Consider the following 21,349-nt stretch of genomic DNA (forward strand, 5'->3'; position numbering starts at 1 on the left):
ATTTACTTCTTTTATATTCCATTTATACATTTAAATTTAAGGTTAATGCTTATTTCTATTTTGGTTAACTTTTAATACTTAATTGTTTATATTTCACTCATTAAACATATTATTGTCTTACAAGATTTAATATTATTATTTGAACAAGCACATTCAAATTTTAATACAAATTTTGAATTTGAATAGTGTGAATGAATGGCTTGAGTAATCAGTATCAAAATTTAAAACGAAAAATATTATAAAAATTTAATGTTTTGCAACAGAGATAATTAAGTTCAATCATAGGAATGCAAGTAAAATAGGTGAAACATGCTTCATTTTGAGTTGAAAAAAGTCATAACAATAATCTTAATTTATAAAATTATAAAGAAAAACTGAAGTATCTTATATCTCAAGTAATGCAAAAGCTTTTATGAAAACTTTACTAGCAATACAAAATATAAATTAAAAATGAAATAGTAAAAAAAAAAAAAAAAAAAAAAATGCAGTGTTTATTGTACCTCACAAGAAACCATCATTTTCTTTTCAAAATCTTCACGGACAAGGCTGTATTTTTCAATATACGACTTGTAATCTTCACCTATAAAATGACAAAATATTTGCATAACTTCAATATAAATTTAATATGTAAGATTTTTATATAATATTCTTAAATATTTGAATTAATAATGCTATTCTGGGGGAAAATTATGGAAAAGATTAAACTTAATTATTAAATTCAATTATTAATAATTAAACTTAATTATACTGAACACTAACCAAATTCAATTACAAGAAATCTTAAATATAAGGCATATTTAATCTGCATTATACATATTTAATACTGCATTCAGTGACCAACTAATTTGCAAAGAATAATATGAATTGTACTTAGTTTCAATTAATTTTCTTAATAATGTGAGGTTCACAAATTTCTCAACAAAGTATTTTTAAACATTAAATTATTACACATATTTAAGTTGCATTATTTTAATATACTTATACCTGTTCTGTCTAGAATGTACATGAACCTCCTTCAAATATATTAGTTCAGTCAATCTAACTTATAATTTTATGTTATCTTTTACAGTACAGTAACTTCATTTTCTTATTTCTCATATAGGCTCTAAAAGATATATACAGCCAAATAATAAATAGCATATTTTCTTCTTCCTTAATTTCCAGCAATGGACGTAAATCAAGCAAATATCGGATGAAATGAAACTGTTTGAATTTCCTTACAACAATGGTGAGTATTGTTATTCAGATCTATTTATTTTAGAATCTTGTTTTAAATATAGACCATTGTTTATAAATAAATAGTCTGTATAAAAATAATGGAAAAAAATTTAAAAATTCATTAAGAATTTATTCAATTACTATAGAATGATAAATAATGGTTTAATAAAATAATCCCACAATAGCAAATTGTTAGCAGAAGAAAAATAAACATTTTTTGTAATAATTTAATTGAGACTTACATGCTTTCTTACACTTCAACTCTGCCTAGAAAAGAAAAATTAATTTTTAAATAGGATTTGAAATCGCTGAAATGCATATATAATGAAATAATAAATCAAAGAAAACATTCTGACAATGCAGAAAATAATAAAAATAATGATGATGAAGAAAGAAAATGTACTTTCAAATAAAAACAGAAAAGCAAATATACTCTAATAACTCATGAGAAAATATTCGTATTTAATTTGCCCATCAACATATTTTAAATCTTTAAGCAAATAATTAAAATTATGCAATAAACTTTAAAAAAATTTAAATAAGTGCCTTTAAATCAACAAAAATGTGTAAATGTAGAACAATAAGTAATTAAACAAGTTGACAGCACAATAACTACAATCTGCGACAATGTAGGTCAACAGTGTGTAGAATGTTGCATCTATATGTATTTAAGTTATTAGTTAGATACATAATAAATTTTTACACAAATTTTAGATTCACAGGAAGAGCTTCATGAAATTTTAAAATATTCATCTCAACTATAGGTTATCATAATACAAAATATGGAATTTTTGATGTTTAAAATAAGACGATATTGAAATTCAACGAGAATTTAAAAATCAGAACTATTTTATCAGGTACACTATTCTTTCATGTATTCATTGGTGATTATGCCAATTTAACTTATCAGTGATTACATTTATCATTAATAATACTTATGTATTTAACACATACAGAAATGGATTTTTTAAATATAAAATGAATTTTCTTTTATGACTGTTTTAACAAATTAATTTATTTGCACTTAAGATTAGTTTAGTTAAATTATTAAAAAAATTTACCTTTTCTAGATCTTTTAGAGATGCATTTTCTCTTTTCAACTTCTCATATTCTATAGATCTAGCATTAAATGCTTCCTTAGCCTATAATGTAAATTAGCATTTTAAATCAAGAAAACAAAACAAAAAAAATTATTAATTCAGTTCTTTTAAATCAAAAATTATTAATCAATTGTAGAGGAACTTTTTTTATATATACCTTCTGCAGAGAAATTGTAGTTTGTTGAATATTTTGTACAACATCACTCGTACCAGATTCTTCTTCTTTACACTAAAAAGAAAAAAGCAGACATTTAATTTGGAATGCAAGAGTAAACTGGTATTATTTTCAAATAATTCTAAATGTATATAAAAGCAAAAAAAAAAAAAAAAAAAAAAAACATTCAGTTTAAAATGGTAACATCTTTATATGAGTAATAATGAATGACTTCTATTCCTATGTAAGCAATATTTCTCTCAATATCAGGTTACATTTCAAACAATTCATTTTTAATTGCATTCTTTAGAGGTATTTTGATAAATTGACATTATAAAAGAAGATTAAAAGTTCTTTTTTTAAGTTAATAGCTTTGAATTCTAAAAATTAGGCAAAAGCTAACTAAATTTAAAGACATTTAATATTTTTTACTAGTGAACAAATATTTCACATTTTAATGTTATTAAAAATTAGAAACAAACATTAATTCTGAATAACAAAATTTATAAAAAAAACTTTATTCTGAACTTTAAAAGCATGTTTCATATAGCATTAAGATTTAATATGCTTTAAATATGTTACATGTACACAAATTTCACGGATTTTTTTTAATTTAGAAATTATACAGAAGATATACTTACTATTTTATGCCTTTTATGTTGATCCTCAGAATACTTTATAACATCTTTGATAAGCTCTTGGAACCTTTGAACCATTTGCATATGCAGAGTTGCTAATTTTTCTGTGGAAGTCTTGAGAATTGCCCATAAAGGAGCAAAGCTCCTATAAAATAGAAATAAGATTGGTAAAATTTTACAGTAAATATGGAACCTTAGAATATTACTCAGCATTCAGAAAATATTACCTCTTTAAATTTAAAAGAATCAATTCTAATTGAATAATTTACTTGTATAAAAAAGGACAGAACTATATTTAAAATTTAAATTCTTTCCCTTATATCTAAAATAGACAAATCTAACACAATATAAAGTGCATACATAAAATCTAAAATATTGAAAAGTGTCATTCTTTACAATAACATGAAATAAATATATGAATACCTACCCTTGTGAACAGCAATTACTAGCATGTTTTGCTAACTTTGATAACAATTTAGAATTTGTTTCTTCTATAACTGACCTAAAAATAAATGCAAAACGAAGTAAATCAGAGAGATACATATAAATGTTTCCAGACAATTATTCTTTTGAAAATACTGATCTCCACATAAAATGCAGTTTTTATTACATATAATAAACATTCTGAAAAAATTAAGGAAGAAACTTCTCAAGGAAAAAAAAGTTCAAAAATTGTAACATATATATAATAATTCAATCAAAAATTAAAATATGTACTTTTTTTTCTTTTGCTTACCTTTCTTTAAAAAATTCTGCTAAATCTTTAGTAACTACATAGCCATATTTCATGTTACGGTACAGTACATCAAACCCATTGTTTCCTTCACCCTGAAATATTAAATTATACATAAATTTTATGTACAAAATAGTGGAGCTGATTCATTTAAGATATTTAGAAAAAAAAAATTCTAAAACACATTTTAATTCTGAAAAATCAGGAAGCTGTAAAAATATAGTAAAGCAATGAAAAAGAATATTTCAAACAAGTTCAGAAAAATACCAAATACATAATATACTAAATAAAACAAATTTCAATGCAATAAATAATTCATATCTACTATGTAAAGTAATTCATGTAGTAATTTTTACTCATTCTCTTAAGCATATATTCATGAAAAACAAAATATTTTCTCCATAGTTAAGCAATCAGCAACATTTTTGCAAATGCAGACAAAGAAAAATAATTCTGAAGATTAAAATTTTGAAATATTTTAATTCACTTATCAAAATTTCATATTTATGATGAATCATTCTATTAAAGAATAATTAGAAAAGTCTTTTTTTAATTGATCATTTATAAAATATTCGCTCCAAATCAAGGCATTTATACTATTGTATTTTAGCAATAATAATTTGCATTTTAGCATTGAAAAAATTAGGAAAATGCTTATTAAAACTAATTTTAGGAAATAACTTTTATGTAAAATATGATTTCTAAACTATTTTGCGACAACAAAAAAAATGAAAAAAAAAATAATGGAACTAAAAAGAATACATCAAGGAATAGCAAATCAAAAATTATTTTTAAGTAATAAAAACTCAGTATTTTACGAAATTAATCACACAAAATTTTCATGGCATAAGAATAGTGATATTTTGTAGCTTTAACATAAATAAATTAGATACAATACTATTTCACACAGTTTAAGTTACCTCGAAAAAGAAATTAACTAGAAAAAGAACAATAATTTTTGTATGAATTTTTTATTAATAAAATAATTGCCATAAGTAAATTAATGATAATTTTTTTTAATTCCTCTTCACTACATCCACAGAAGACATCATGATAGAAAACAAAATTGTATTGTTCCTCCATACTTTCTCAATATGGATCAATTTAAAATAGGTAAATAATTTTATGCTAAGAACTTTCAGGTCATTTATTCATTATGAATTTATAAATGGAAGGTCTTTGTTGTTTCAATGTGTTCCAACAATCCCAAAGTCAACTAAAGAGACAAAGTGTAATATTTCCAGAAATGCATCTGAAATAATATCCTGACCATTACCTTCTCTCCCCCCCCCCATTAATGACTAAATGAACCTGCTAGCTCTATTTTAGTCACAAAACTGTTCATCTAGTACTCACAGCATTATATGCTATTTTCTAGCCTTATATAGAGAGAAAGAGAGAAATGAGCAACTGACAAGGAGTTCAAATAATTCCGACTCAAATTTTACTGAACTTTTAATAAACTTTAGCATCTAAAACTACACACTTTATAACTATAAATTTTGTATTCAGATGATTTCTGTTAATAAAATTTTCCTGGAAGGCTTCCAGTAACATATTTACTTATAGTAATCGATCTTTTCTTTCTTCAAAACTCAAGGATTAGAACAGCATCCTACTATAACAATACAATTAATTGTAGTATTATATGTGGGAAAAAAAGCTAAGAAACTTCTTAAGACAAGAATTTTAGCTGAGAAACAGGAAAATACTACTTTCCTGCTTATCAGGTATCAATGAAAGATAAGATCAATAAGATGATATAATAACACAAAGTAAAACAATAGAAATGGTGATTAAAGTCTCTTACTAAAGTGACTAAAATCTATAATAAATCCCAATAAATTACTGATAAGTAAGCCATCTCGTTTACAACAGACAATCTTCTCGCCGAGTTTCAATATTTTCAATGAAGAAAGATTGAACATTTGATAATCAAACTTTATTCAGTGTTTATATATAAATATATATCACTATTAAGGTATATATTAAGATTCTTTATCCAATTATATATTGAAACATAGAATAACTCTTTCAACTCTACAGTTCCATATTCCATTTATGCATGATTTTGTAAATTTAATATATACAATATGAAATATTTAATATATATAATTTTAAAAAAATAAATGCAGCAATATGTTTACATTTATTTTCTAATTATTTGCTTAGTGCTTGGCAAAATGTTTCTATTGTACAATAATATTTAATATAAATACTAGGCATTATTCTTTTCTCAAATACCCTTAATTCAAATTGTTTATACATATTGATGAAAATATAATTTACAAAATTAAATTATTAGACTCCCTTGTCACTTTTATAACAGAAATTCGCTATATATAAATATATTTTAATTCAATTGCATTTACTTTGGATGCAAAAGCTATTCATTTATCCATACCCACAAAAAATTACTCTAGGATGAGATGAGAACATTCAAAGTATAATAAACTGCATAAAAATTAGTATCAAGTAATTTAAATTTTAAGTCACTTTGCAAGGTAACAGTTTATTAAAAAATGATTATATCCCTTCTGACCAAGAATTAATAAACTCATTTCAGTTACAGCTGTCTATATCATTCTTCCAATAAAAATAAAGATTATTCCCTTTTTAGCTATAACTTTACGAAATGAATATAAAATTGTTCTAATTACAGAATAGTTTTTTAATTTCTTTTTCTATTAAAAGCAGCGCATTAAAATAGATACAATCTAATTGAACAATGTTCGTTTTTTCGGTCTGATCATTCAAATTATTCATGTTAAATACATAAAATATCTCATCTTTTCGGCTGCACTTATTATTAAACTCACAATGATACACGAAGTAAAGATCTCCAAAATGCTTTACAAAATATATATACAACTAAACACAGTACACATTAACTTTTCGGTACAGCGGAAACGCGCAAAGCAAAACCTAAATATAAATAATGCAAAACACATCACTAAAAAACATTTAATTAAGACCAATAAAAAGCTAATATGATTCAGTAATTCGGTCACTGAAAGTTGTTTATACGTTATTAATTGATTTATGCTCTAGATGTTTTACAAATTAGTCCGTAACTTCCTACTCAGCTGACATGATAAACAAAAAGCATAAAGATAACGAACAATCTTTAAAAAACATTATTCAAATGCTTACCCAAAAACAGTCCCGAAAATCAACTGGCATTTTATAAACATTAGTACTTAGTGCAAACGAAAATAACAACAAATTACTTAATTCATGATGAGAAACAAAAAAATGTATTTATCTATTTAGGATTCGCACAAATCCTCGGAACAGTGTACACGGGGAACATGAACCATCACTGATTACGTAACGCCTACCGAACCTATCAGAATTTTTCCATACTTTGAGGCAAACAAATAGCGCTACTCATTAATAATAAAAGAAAAGATTTGATTTCTATGTCTTTTCTGTCTATTTTGGATTTTTTCTTATTGATTTGTAATTAATTTCATCTTTTGCATCTTGTCTTATTAATTTATTTTATTTATGAAAAGAAAATACTTGTTTTAAGAATAAAATTGATTTCCCAATAACGATTCGAAGACATTAGTGAAAGGATTAAAAACTCCTTTATTTGAACTCTAGTTTTAAACTTTGTTTGAACTCTCATAAGCTTTGTTTAGTTGCATTCATTTTTATAAATCAGATCATATTCATAGCAGTACATTACACAATTTCGATCAGATAGTGATGAGGGAAAGAGGTAAGTATATGTGCATTATTAAAGCTTATATGCTCGAATATGATGATTTTAATTCTCGGTTGTAGAAAAAAATGTTGCTTATTTAGGAATAACCTTTTAAAAAAATTGAAAAAAGTTTGGAACAACTTAAATATGTTAACTGAAACCGTGTCAATTGATGACAATGTGAAAAACTAATCAACCGGCAATCGTAACTGTAAACAAATGTTTTAAAACATTGAGGAAAATAGTTTTTATTTTCTTCTGTTGAAATTTTTAAAGCAATTTTAATAAATTGTTAAGGATTAATTTAAAATTATTATGTCGTTCATTGTTTGGAATGAAAATAATGAGACTTGTTTGGAAAATTACACTCTTATTCTTGTGAGTTTTTGTAACATAATATTTATATTTCTTGGGGTTTAATTTCTATAAAATCATAAACAAGATACAATTTTCGTGCTTTGTTTTTTATTTTACAATTTGCTTAAGAAGAAATAATTCTGTTTTATTAATTATTTGTTATATTACTTAAGAAGAAATTATCATAAAATCGTTAAAGAATTGCTTTTTTGGATTTATGTACAATTTGTAGATGTTAAATATTTTTAATTGTATTTGTAGAAGAAGTGAAAAAAAAATTTGTGGATGAGAAAAGGGAGGATACTGTAGATTATCTCGAAGAGATTATTTATTATGTTATTTGGTAATTTCTATACTTACATATATGTATGGTTTTCATTGAAATTAATTTTTAGTAAAACCGTGTATATGCTGGTAAATCATGACTATCTTTATCCTTTCACAATAAATTACAAATCCTTTTATATCTGATTACTAACTTTGAATAGATATTTCCAAAATCAATTATGTGCCTTTCTTGAAAAATGAATTCTAAATCTGTTTAAAGATTATTAATAATGTATAAGCTTATTTCTTACTGATTTTTTCAGCCATCAATATCTGTGGGTAATGTTGGACAACTAGCAATAGATCTGCTACTGAACAATTTAAGTGTGAAAAATGCGGCACACATTCATCATCCTAGTTTTTTACCTTTAGTTGGTCCGGATCCGTTTGATTCAAATTGTACAAAGTTAACTACAAGTTGTCAGTGTAAGTAGCCAATAGGAAAGTATCATTTTATTTAATACTAATAGTAAGGCCCTTAAAAAAAAAAAAAAAAACTTATTACATGATTTTTCTGGGGGAAAAAAATGCAGAAACAAGAAAAAAAAATTATTATGGAATGAATAATATAAATGTTTTACCAGTTCTTTTCAAACAAAAGCTAAAAGCATTCTTTTATTTAAAATATTTACCCTAAATTCAAAACTTAATAAATAAATCAAAATAAAAATGAAAATTTTTTTCTGACTTTAGACATATTGTCATGATGCAAAAATATTATGATACTGATTAAATAGGTGGAATATTTTCCAATTAAATCATTATAAAGTAAAATGGCAGACGGTGACAACAATAGTTTTAAGACATTTGTAAGCCGAAGCTAGCACATTTTTCCCCATTCATTTGCTCTTTTATAAATAATCCATAATATTTTTGCTAAGCTTTAAAAATGTAAATTATAGAAATAAAGAGTATTTGGTGACATTGAATTCTTGATTTATACAGAAAAATAAATTGTATTTAAAAAACAATATGATACTATTTTATTTCCAAAATTTTTAATTGTTAAAGGTCTTAAATCAGCAGGGAGTATAAAATGTATCTTTGGACTTTTAAAAAAGAATTAAAAATAAACAAATATTTATATGCACATAGGGTTTTTTACACTGTATAAAGAAAAAAACATTTTCTTTTTGCCTTGTTGTGTGTACATTAGCTTATGCAACACATTAAATCTATGATATTTCTAACCTTGTTTTATGAAACATTGTAGAATCAACAATCTGGATGACCACAACAGTTTAACTTTTCAATTCATCAGTATCCTACTTGTAGATTGGTAAGCAACGTTCTTGACATATCTCCAAAAGAAAAAGTCCAAAGCTGTTAATTTGAAGATCTAGGTAACCATGATAATTGATTTTTGCTTTCAAATTGCAATGTGGTATTGCTTCATCCTGCAGAAAAAGGTATTTGGTTGCAAGGCCCTTATTGGAGAAAATGCAAAAATTACAAACGTATCAAGGTAATTGTCAGATCAAATGGTTACTTTGAAAGAAAGAAAAAAAGCCCTATAAATCTATCATACAGTATACCATTCTATATGTTTACTTTAGGGTTGTCTCTTACTTCTCAGTGTGGCATGAGGATTTTCTAATCCCAATATTTGAGTATTTTGTCTATTAATAATAGATGATATAGAAAATGCTGCCTCACCTGTAAATGTTATAAAGTGAACAATGTTTTTTCCTAGAAAATTTTCACCATCCTTTTCTTTTGCAAGTATATTGTATCATGACTTATTATCAAGCTTTAACTCATGCGATAATTGAAGTATATATGCATAATGACAAAAATTTTATGCATTTTATTTTTTAAAAAATATTCTATTTTTAATTGCTGGAACTATGTTGTAAATCAATATATGAAGAATACAACAAAAAATTTCTTAAATTCATTTAACATTGTCAAAACTATTGCTAAGATGAATAGATTTTAATTTTGGCAACATGCTACTTGTCAACATAAATCTTTTATGCCATTCATAATTGTGGGTCTTAAACATGGGCTTTGATTGTAGATAGTTCAAAATTTATTCTCTATCTCTGTTATAGATTTAAAGTCAAAAAACCATATACAATTTACCTTTGTTCTTACAGTGAAGCCATTTTTGTAGTGTGAATGTTCCAAAACATTGAAGTAGTGCCATTCAGTTTACACTATATTTTAAAAAAGCTTTGAGATTTTCCTTGTAAATTATTTTTTTAATTAAAAAAAAACATGCTTGCAAATCATTATTTGTTTATTTTTAAATGTGTAAAGATACATTTTGGACAGCCTGTATATTACTTGAGCTTTAAAAAATTTCGAATTTTCTTTTCTAGAAATATTTATTTCAAAATGAGCTTTTAGATCTATTTTTGGTATTCATATATTTAAAAAAAATGTATGAATTGTATGACAAAGAAATCTTTATAAGAATTATATATATATTTGTGAATAATTATTTTATGTTTGTGAATTTTGATTTATTAAAAATTGTAAAGCTTTTATTCTTTTCATATATAATATTTTAATGTTTTGTTTTTATATTGTAGTATATATTTGTGAAGAGAAAAAAATTGCCATTATTCAGCATCGTTCTCCATTGATTCTTGTGAGTAGTTATATCATTAATTAAAATGTAACTGCATGATACATATTTTTATTTTATGAAATAGATTTCTAATTTTAAAAATTGAGTTCTTGAAAGTATTATTAGAGAACTTTTCCGAAGTCTGTGCATAGATTGTGTAATATCCATCAGGTTCAGTAATAAATATCAAGACACAATCGAAGCTTATGCAAGAACAGTAGCACACAACTAGATCAGTGATAAATAACTGTGGCATTCACAAAATTCTGAAGGTGTAATTGCAGGAAAAAGACTGCTCAAGTACTCACGTCTCAAATAATTCTGTTATCCTTTACTCGCTTTAGCTGAACTCAACTGTCAACTTATTACTGATTGATTCTCATTGCTGTGTCTCTTAGATTTTTTTAATAGTTTCTATGACTGGGCATAGATATTTTAGAATTATCACTTTATGGAAATCTTTAGAATCATTTGAATGGAGCTATCATGTAGATTCTTCCAGTTTTTGGAATCTTCAATTTTGTTTTCAAATTTGTTGCTAAGACTTGAGATCATTGAATCTGGATCAATTGGAGCTATTTGTAAAATAAACAGGAGACTTATTGCACCTGAAAACAACGTTACAGTTTCATAACAATATATATGGCGTATAATTAATTTTATTATCTAATTATGCTTAAAAAAGTGTCCTGTGAACTTAAACCTTTGGTCGAAAAAAATCTAGTATCTGCTCTTCATCACAATCTTGAATGTTTTTACTTTGTTTCTGAAGGATGCTGGGTATCATCATTTGTTTGTCAAAGAGATATCCACTTTGTCCCCATGCATTTATTATCTTTCAAAGCTATAGTTGCAATCAGTGAGCTTTATTACACATTTGTATTATTATGTACAAACTTTACTTCCAAACAAATCCAAGAATGTCATAAAATAAATACACTAATTTATTAATAACCTTAAGCACATAAATCCCTATCTTTCAAAAAAAAATTGATTGTTCTTAAATGTGCATTATTTTTTGTTCATTAGCATTTTTCCACTCTTTTTTGCTTGGATCTAACAATTTTAAGAGGATCTAAAATGAAATTAGGGTTACTAAGAACTTTAATAGCTTTTTGGCTCTCTTAGGAACCACATAAATACAAACTGGTGTCAACTGTTTATCACGACCTTAGTGAGTGTGGTGAATAGCATGTAAGCCAGTTAACAGCTCTGCTACCCGAACAATTTTTTTGGTATAATGATTATGTTACTGGACTGTGAACCACAAAGACCCAGGTTCTATTCTCGTGCATCACACAATCTGCCAAATTGGTGACCTCGGACAATGAACCTTCGTACAGCTGTTGTGGCGCCATCTATCCGCAACCAAAATCGTCAGATTCACTTGACGCAGCAAACCAAAGTCATCAGACTCATTTCACGCAGCAACGCAAAAAGGCCGTTGCAACCCAAAGCCGTCAGACTCACTTGGCGCATCAGCAGCCACAAAACGCTCATCATAATGCTTGGCGCTACTCAACTGGGTACAGGCCCATTAAGACAACAGCTAAATACATCACTACTCAACATCCATATCATTCGTCTCGCCTCCGACTCTCTGGAGGGAGAGTCTGTGGTGAATAGCATATAAGCCAGTTAACAGCTCTGCTGCCCGAACAATTGTTTCGGTATAATGGTTATGTTACTGGACTGCGAACCACAAGGACCTAGGTTCTTGTGGTCAAAATTTATTTCAAGTAATAATACTGACTTATGAAACTGTATTCTTTTGTTACAAATAAATTGTAAAGTTTCTAATTATAAAACTTCTATTTATAAAATGTTATATAATTAGAAATAGGCTAATGGAATCTGACATTTCTTTTTTTTTTTTTTTCAGAGAAAAGTGCCAGAGTACAGAACATTTTTGATAAATTTTATCAAAGAGCATAAATTTAAAAGAACTGTCCTGTTGTGCAGCAGTTTCTCTCAATTTTTCACAATTGAAGATCTTCAAGGGTAATATATCATCTCTTGTCTTGTAAATAATTATCTGCATAGTAAAATCCTTATTTTTATTATGAAAACATTTTTTAGTTATCATTCTTTTTTTACTCAGATTTTAATGTCAGCCATTAGAAATTTATTTTAAAACATCAATATTTTTTTTATAATCTTTTTTTTTTCTGTGAATACAATTTCAAATATTTATTAATATATAGAATATTTGTTAAGTTACCTTAATATGGACTCTTTTATATAAGAAATTGCTAGAGAACTTAAATGATTTTTACTTTGAAAAAATTGAATTTTCAACTTTAGTCTCATAATATAGGAGATATCCCACTGATTATAGAATGATATAAAATGAAAATAAAAAACTGAAAGCTCATAAATTAATTTCAAAAAAATTAATTAATATAGTTTCTATGAGAGAAAGATATAAATTTTTCTTCTTCCAACATGTCCCCCCACCCCAAACTTCCGAATGCATGTGAAAAAGAAGTTATTGAAATTTCATATTACAATATTTGCAAGCATTATACATTCTTTTTGCTCAATAATATATTTTTAAGAGGCTGTTTATAATGAAAACTCTCAGGCACTTTTTAAAATTTCTTAATTCCATAAAGTGTTTTTTATTTTAATTATATTAAAATAAAAAAGCTTAAATAAATATTTTAATTGTATTAAAATAAAAAAGTTCACTATAATTATTGAACCTATACATATATATTTTGTTAATTTTAAGGAAATTTGTGCAGAATTTTTCTTTATTTTTTGAGCTACATTTCGGGGTTATGAAATTGAAGATTATCACATTACAACACATTTTTCTGTTAAAAAAGCAAAACAAAATATTTTTATTCTATTATGCATTGAAAATATCTCATTCTCTCTATAAATGCTAGTTTATTTTTTTTTCAATTATAATATTTGTTTGCAAAATCTGTACTGTTTATTTACAATTTAAATGATGAGGATTTAAGCTGTAAAGAATGTGCCAGTTCCCTTAATGTAAATTGTATTGAAATAAGAATAAAGCTATCTTGGATTGGAGAATTCCCAGGCTTCAACCTAAATAATCTGTTTGCTAAATCAGTGCTATCTACAGCCCTAAAAACAGAAGTGGTATTACATTACTCATTTATGATATCATTATTTATAACTCCATTAACCAAAAACTTGAGCTGTCTTTTTGATCTTGAATATTCTTTGATATTCAAATTAAATTCAAAGAGCAATTGTCTAAATTTGTCAAGACATTCTTCTTACTAGAATAAGGATGAGTATTTGTGGACCAATGTTCTTAAACGACCTGGAATTGTTAACAAGCATGGTTAATATATTGGAGTTGCATGTTTTATAATTAAAGTACATATTGTTTTAAAAATTCATATTTTTTAAATTTCAAAAATTTTCAAGATATCTTTATTTTTTTCTTTTTACAGAGTATCTGCTCATTACCTGTCTTCTTCATCATTCTTAGACGATGAAATATTTTCGCAGCTTTCATGGAAAAAATTTGCTCTTCCTGCAAAAGTTGATCCATCAGAAACTTCTGCAATTCCTGGTGGAGGTATAGCTAAATCTCTATTAGAAGACTGGTAAATAAATTTCCATTCACTTATTTATGTGATTTTATAATTTTTGAAAATGTTTTGCCCCTTTTAAAAAAGCAGATTATGATAAAATTAATTATATTACTGATCATAATATAATATTTCATTTTCATTTTATGTAAGTAATACATTTACTTTTGCTCTAAATGCTTGTGTAATTCATGGTTGAATAATTAAAAATGCATCCTGTAACCATATCACATATGTTTACTTTATAAATCTCATTAAAGCTCATTGTAAATGTAGCTAGTTGCAATTTTCACTCAATATCTGGGCAAAAAAAAATATAATACATCGCTATTAGTTTTTTAAATTTTTCAAACAAGAACAAGTATTATAAAAAAACCAAAATTTATTATGTAACTGAAAACTCTAGCAGTTCTGAAAAATTTTGAATGAATTACATCCTTCTAATGTCATACCATTTTTAAAAATTATTTTGTGAGAAATGCTGCATTTTTTACAAACCATCAGCAGACCTAAGGAGTGGCATTATTCTCTGTATAGCTCTTTAACATTTTTAATGTATTTTTGTAACTTATTGAGTTTTTAAGCATGCTTGGATATTAAAGCAAAGGAACTCCCCTCCCTTTTTTTTAAAAAAAATGTTTTTTTTTGCTGTCTAAACTGAATGTTATTATGTAAAACCCATTTTGTCATTTGTGTGTTTAGTGGAAGTGAAGAAAATGTTTCCCATTCAGTGTGGTTTTGTTACAACACAGTTTCATTTTTGTGTTTTTTATGAGTACTTTCAAAAAAAATTTCCCTCCGACATTAAAAATGGAAATTTTAAAGCAAATCTTGTGAATTTTTTAAAATGATCTCAAATCAACTTTTATGTATTTTCTCTATGGACTATCTCATCAGGAATCTTACTTATATATTGAATGAAAAATATTAAATGCTAAATTTAAATTTTAGTTGTACATGTAATAGGAAAATTTTTCTTTGTTATTTCAGTAATTCTCATCTTTTAAGTTTTGTCATTTATATTCAAATTATGGAATATTATTTGCATTACATCTCTGAAATTGAAAAACTGAGTTTCTTATAGTAGAGGATTATAAAAAAAATTATTGCTTCTTTTTTATGCTGTTGTTTGTAAAACAATTTTAAATATCATGTTAATTTATTTTGATGTTTCACTTTTGAAAATGTTGATTTCTACAACTTTATCCTAAAAGATTGAATTTTTTCTACCTTCCTTAGTGAAAAGGAAAGCATTCCATTAGTGGTTCTAATTCTAGTTTGCTCAGAAGGGAACAATTATCCTGAAGCTTTTCAAATGGTTGAAAGATTAAATGATTGGTTAAATTTGAAGCAGGTAAGTTTCTTTTGAATACAAATTAATACTTGCTATTCTTAAAGTTATTTTGTTTAAGCTTAGTATGCAACATTCTTTACATTATATCTGTTTTTCTGTACCGATTCAAATCTTACAACTCTGAATAAGATGTGAGTGAATAGATATTTTTACCAATTTCTAGCATAACTTATTGATTCGTATTAAAATACATTCTTTGTTTGAATAAATTTTGAACTTAAATTCACTTCAAAACTATTTAACTCAATTGAAACATGCAATAACCACTATTTTTTTTATGATAGATAAAATATTATATTTATCGATATTATTTCTGTTGTCAGAAATCATAATAATATAGAAAGTTTTGTTTGGATTTACTTCACTGAACCATATTTTTATGTAAAATTAAATCAGATAGGTATACAATGAAAAATGCAACAGGCTCTATAACAGATAAAGATGCTTTGTTCTACATGAATACACTGTAGCAAAACACAGTCAAAATATATACAACAGCATTTGCAACAAGCAGCAGTAAATTGCAATTAAACTACTCCAGCAGCACAAAATACTCAGACAATTCGCTGGAGATCAACACTCCAGAGAGATACTTGACTCAACTATTACTACTGACTTATCTTAAGTTTGCCTCTCAACTTTTAATAATTTCTGTGACAGTGCAAAGAAACTTCTTGATGGATATTGTATCTTTTTTCCTAATCGAGAAAAATTACAGTTGTTTCTTGAAATTCCATTTTTTTCGCCAAATTCAACACCAATGCCGTGGATGTATTATTTAAGAATACAAATGTCATTGCAATGGAAATTAGTATACTTGCTTGCCTTAAATTTAAACCTGCTTTTTTATGATTGCAATAAATTATTTATCTTAAATAATAAAAACTGCTTGTGACCAACTTAAAAAAAAAAAATCATTTTTCATATCCCTATCTTATTTCTTTATTAATTTGTTGATTCATTCTTCAAATTAAAGGTTACTGTACATAAGTTTTTGTTTGATATTTATCTTTTTATTAAAAGTGTGAAATAATTTGTTATGTATTTCTTCTTAATGCTTAGAATGCTGAATGGAGAATGCCTATTTCTTGGACATTACCATATGGAAGTGCAGCTCCGAAAACATTATACTAACAGCAACTTTCTAAGGAAGTTTTATGTTTTTTTCCAATGCTTCTATGAAGTGTCTGGAACATTGCATTAATAATGCATACTTAATATTTTTATGATCACGATAAACCAATTCATATTAATTTTGTAACCATTTAAATAAAAAAGTATTGCTATTTGTTACCTGATTAATTATTTATTATTACAGCTTCAGACTTCAAATCATTCAAACTAAATTTAAATAATTATTAAATGAAGAAAATTTTGAAAAATACTTGTAAAAAAAATAAGCCATCATCAAAATGATTCACTGCAAATGAAGTATTTAATCTTGATGAATATGGAACATTTTAATGATTTGGGTATTCAATGTTTAATAAATTTGACATTTTAAGCAGACAAAAGTCATATATATTTTTTAAATCCTTGTTTAATTTTAGTGGAAAGCCATTATTTAATTGCATATGTGTTTTTTGTTTTAAATTTTTAACAAAAATTGTAGCATTGTTTTTGAGTTTAGTATTTAGTTTCTTTTATGGTACAAAAAATTTGTTGTTATTTGACTGTCTGTTGGACACTATTATATTTCTTCATTAATTAGTTATTATTTTCATAATCAAAACACATGCAAAAATTCTCATTTCAGATTTTATAGCATTATCCAAAACTTTTATTTAAATGTTCATATAAAATAAAATGCCTGTCACTGTGATCCTTGAAAATTTTTAACACTCATTTTTATTCAATTTGCCTTTAGAATTGTTAGAACAATCTTTTATATCTTCATGTTCATATATTATCTTTCTGCTGTTAGTGGGAAGAATATTTAATTTAAACAGAAATAGATATATAGATATACATGATCTCATTTTTGTACTTTAAAAATTTAGTGAAAATTTTTAAGTATTAAAAATTTCTAAATGAATTTTTGCTAGAGATTTGTAGTTTTTGTTGTAATTGCTCTCATAGTAGATATTTATAAAATTTAACACATTGCAGGTGGGAGACTGTAATAACAAAGTAAAAAAAGAACAGGCATTGAAAGTGCACGATTGTGATCTCATTTACTTGGAAAATAGAAATGAACTGACTCTGTGATTTTGAAAGATTTTTTGTAATTTTATCCATTTTGAAAATGGATTTGGATAGTCCCAATTGTGATGGAAGTGAAATAATTGTTGATGACTTTTCTTATCTTATAGTGATCCAATGTGAAAATACTGACATAAATATAATTTATCTTAATAGTTCAGAATCATAGTTGCTACGCTACGTGTTCAAAAATGTGACAAATCACACTTTCATGCAAAATGTTAATACAGCATGACATCTAAAACTGTATTTAAAGATGGAGGGGGGTGACTATTATTTTACTTGTAAGGAAGCATAAGTTTGGAATTTTAAAATAGCAAGCAAACAAAATCTTCCCCCTTTTTTACCAAATATTTTGTAAAAAAAAGCATGTGAATAGCAGTTATATTGTAAATAATAAACTATCTTAATATGTTGCAAGTATTATCATGATAAATAATAGTGTAATTAAAGATTTGCTTAGAATGTTGAATATATATATATATATATATATATATATATATATATATAAAGTTAAAAGGTAAATACTAATTGGAGCACTGAAAGACATGGGAGGACCATGGAACAAAATACTTCTGCTTACCCTATATAATGCGTTTTTTTCCCATAAATTCAAAATAAATTGAAAATTTAAAAAAAAACATATTATTTAATTTGATTATTGCTTGCTTTATATTAGTTAAAATTGAGTTGTGAAAAACTTTATTGAAAGTTCTTTACTGTTATTTTCAATTATGTAGCTATTGAATATCAAAAAATTTTATTAAATAATGTCTAAAAAGATATGGAATTTCTGGTAGTTAATATATGTCAACAAACTATATTATCGATTTATTCCTGAAAATTACACCATTTATGGTAAATATAACAAAATGCAATTATAATATGAGCAACAACCTACTTCTATCACCCCAGTCACTGACATTGATTTGTTTCTCGCCCTGCTAAAAAAGTTGAATTACTGTAAGTCTCCTTTGTTCAAATAAAGCCGGATAAAATGCAAAGAGAAATTATTTTTCTCAAAATATCAGTACTTGTTTATTTTTACTGCGCCGAAGTTTACCTAGCAATTTTCAGATTACACCAAGATCATCAAGCACCGTTGCACATTAGATGCAAAGATGTTTGTAGGCCCGAGCTTAGTCGGCGATTACGTCAAGATCGCTGTATTATACATAAAATGTAAAGATAGTTGATAACAGTTTGCATTTTTTTACCATTTATCGTGAATGTCGTAAAATTATTGTACCAGAATATCATATTTATTTTCTTTTGATTCTTGATCAAGTCTTGTTACACTATGATTGTGATTTAATATAGATTCACAATATTTATTATAGATATATATTTAATAGTGATTTAATATAGATTCTTTTGATTGTATGTTTTGGACTTCCAAAAGTTTTGGAAATATGTTTTTTTTTTTTCATTTAATTGTTAGAAATTTTATATTATTTAAAACATTTTTTCAAATTTTATTTATGAAATATTTTTTTATAAGCCTTATAAAATGATTTTATGCAGACTGACAATGAAGGAAATCAAAATTTCAATTAGTTTTAAAAAATATGTGTATCTATTTTGAATTTCTATTAAGTTAGCGTTAATAACATTCATCAAAATTTCAGTTCTCCAATGAATTTATAAATCAATTTCTCAGAATTAGTATGTTATTAGTTCAAGTTATAAATTAATTCGCATGACTGCCATGGTTGAATTCTGCTACACAAGGATATAATTCTTTTCCGCACAAGATACTGTATGGTATTTTCATGATATTATTCATTCAATATTCTGAATGCCGGCCAATATCGTAACGATTCTGTAACAATGCTGTTGGGCATTTTGTGCTAATTGGGATGTATTAAAAAACCATACACTTGCAAGATTTCAATCATGAGGGATTTACTTTTGTGCAGACTCTTGAACCTTGCTCAAGCTCAAGACAGCTATAATATATGAGTTTGGAGCAGAAACTAAAAGTGAATTTATCTAAGCATTAATTGATATGCATTTATTGATATTTGCCATTCAATTTTTTTTTTTTTTTTTTGGCAATAATAATCAATATTTCACCCATTTCAGATAACTGACATTTCATCAATGTTGTAACAAAATGTATGTTAAAAACTGCACATGTGGAAATCTGATATAAAAGCTGAGAAAGTAAATGATATTTTGAGATGACATTCAACTATTACATATCTTTTATAATAACTTTAGAGCAATTATCCTTATTAGCATAAAATATTATAGTAAATCTCCGCAATTTATTTGATATTCTGAATCCTGGCCATTGTCGTAAAGATTATAATGTATTAGGACATTTTGTGTCAATAAAGTTACATCAATGAAATGATTTAGCAGATATGATGAACATCATCTTGATATAGCAATGACAATTTGTATTTATTAATTTGGATATCAGATATACAGATTAATATACATTTCAACATTTTCGGAATCAAATTTTATCATTCTTGAAATCGATTCATTTTCTTTTATATAATGACTATACAATATTTTTAATATCTCGAATACTTTTTGCATAAATTTATTTATTTTATTGTTCACTTAATTATGATTATTTTACATCTCGGTATTTATATATGACAAGTTCATTATTTTCTAAAATTCAAAGCTTTTTTTATACGCTATGTCATTTCTAGTATATGAAAAACTTAAATGTGTGTTTGTAACTCATCACTTTATAGATATTCAGAGAATGTATTTATACTTTAGGATACTCTGAAACGGAGTATTTACATTATCTGATCCTTCAGTAGGCCGGTGTTTTCAAAAGAACAAATAGGAAGTGTTTAAAGGAAATCTTCAAGCCGATTTAAGTGATGTGAACAACAGGCATATTTGGAATTATATTTTGTAATATTTATTACAAATAGTAAAATTTTCTTTACATTATTGAAATAATTTGTTGATAAACATGGGATTTTACTATTAAGAGGCGTTTTTTAATGCTACTCTGCTAATATGTGCTTTCATTAATCTGACAGTCCTTTGATCTGTTCAGTTTCAGTAGTGGCAGGGTGGGCGGCTATGCAAATAAGAAGTTCTTTGGTACTGGAAAACTGATATATTACTGTATTTCAAACATACGAGGGGATTTTTTAAAATACTGTTTCGAAAATTGGTCATCCCGTGCGTGCGCATTAATTACCTACAACTGTTATCTACTTACAAAAGCCATTACTGAGGAATTCGACCGCATTTATTTTATGAGTATTGATTCAAGAAGTATTTCAAACGGCCCGGTCAATTGAAAATTCCGTTAACTACAAAATATTAACTATCATTTATCTTTTGAATGCAAATCGGACTCTCAGATGCTTGCGCAAGAAGAAAGAATGTGAAAGTGGCTGAAATTCATCGGTAGATCTGTGAAA

At 25.9% G+C, this 21,349-nt stretch overlaps 2 protein-coding genes across 6 annotated transcripts in view; one reads left to right on the forward strand and one right to left on the reverse strand.

Annotated features, from left to right (window-relative positions):
* Positions 1–7,178, reverse strand: part of LOC129965600 (F-BAR domain only protein 2-like) — a 34,151-nt gene extending 26,973 nt beyond the window's left edge. For 2 of the 5 annotated variants that reach the window (XM_056079633.1, XM_056079634.1), the window contains exons 1-8: positions 6,997–7,178; positions 3,847–3,938; positions 3,538–3,612; positions 3,114–3,255; positions 2,476–2,547; positions 2,280–2,360; positions 1,461–1,485; positions 501–580 (exon numbers count right to left, since the gene is read on the reverse strand). In XM_056079633.1, coding sequence (XP_055935608.1) covers positions 501–580; positions 1,461–1,485; positions 2,280–2,360; positions 2,476–2,547; positions 3,114–3,255; positions 3,538–3,612; positions 3,847–3,938; positions 6,997–7,026 — 597 coding nt within the window. In that variant the 5' untranslated portion in view covers positions 7,027–7,178. The remainder of the gene's footprint in view (positions 1–500; positions 581–1,460; positions 1,486–2,279; positions 2,361–2,475; positions 2,548–3,113; positions 3,256–3,537; positions 3,613–3,846; positions 3,939–6,996) is intronic. The other 3 variants (XM_056079635.1, XM_056079636.1, XM_056079637.1) reach the window with 2 other exon arrangements.
* A 564-nt stretch (positions 7,179–7,742) lies between these two features.
* LOC129966512 (proteasome assembly chaperone 2-like) lies at positions 7,743–17,036 on the forward strand. The gene is made up of 7 exons (XM_056080946.1): positions 7,743–7,933; positions 8,503–8,665; positions 10,777–10,835; positions 12,697–12,815; positions 14,249–14,404; positions 15,629–15,743; positions 16,806–17,036. The coding sequence occupies exons 1-7, from the start codon at positions 7,871–7,873 to the stop codon at positions 16,875–16,877; spliced, it is 747 nt and encodes a 248-aa protein (XP_055936921.1). The 5' UTR covers positions 7,743–7,870; the 3' UTR covers positions 16,878–17,036.
* Positions 17,037–21,349: the final 4,313 nt, after the last annotated feature.

The sequence above is a fragment of the Argiope bruennichi genome, chromosome 4 (assembly GCF_947563725.1).
Source record: "Argiope bruennichi chromosome 4, qqArgBrue1.1, whole genome shotgun sequence".
Classification (NCBI taxonomy): Eukaryota; Metazoa; Arthropoda; class Arachnida; order Araneae; family Araneidae; genus Argiope; species Argiope bruennichi.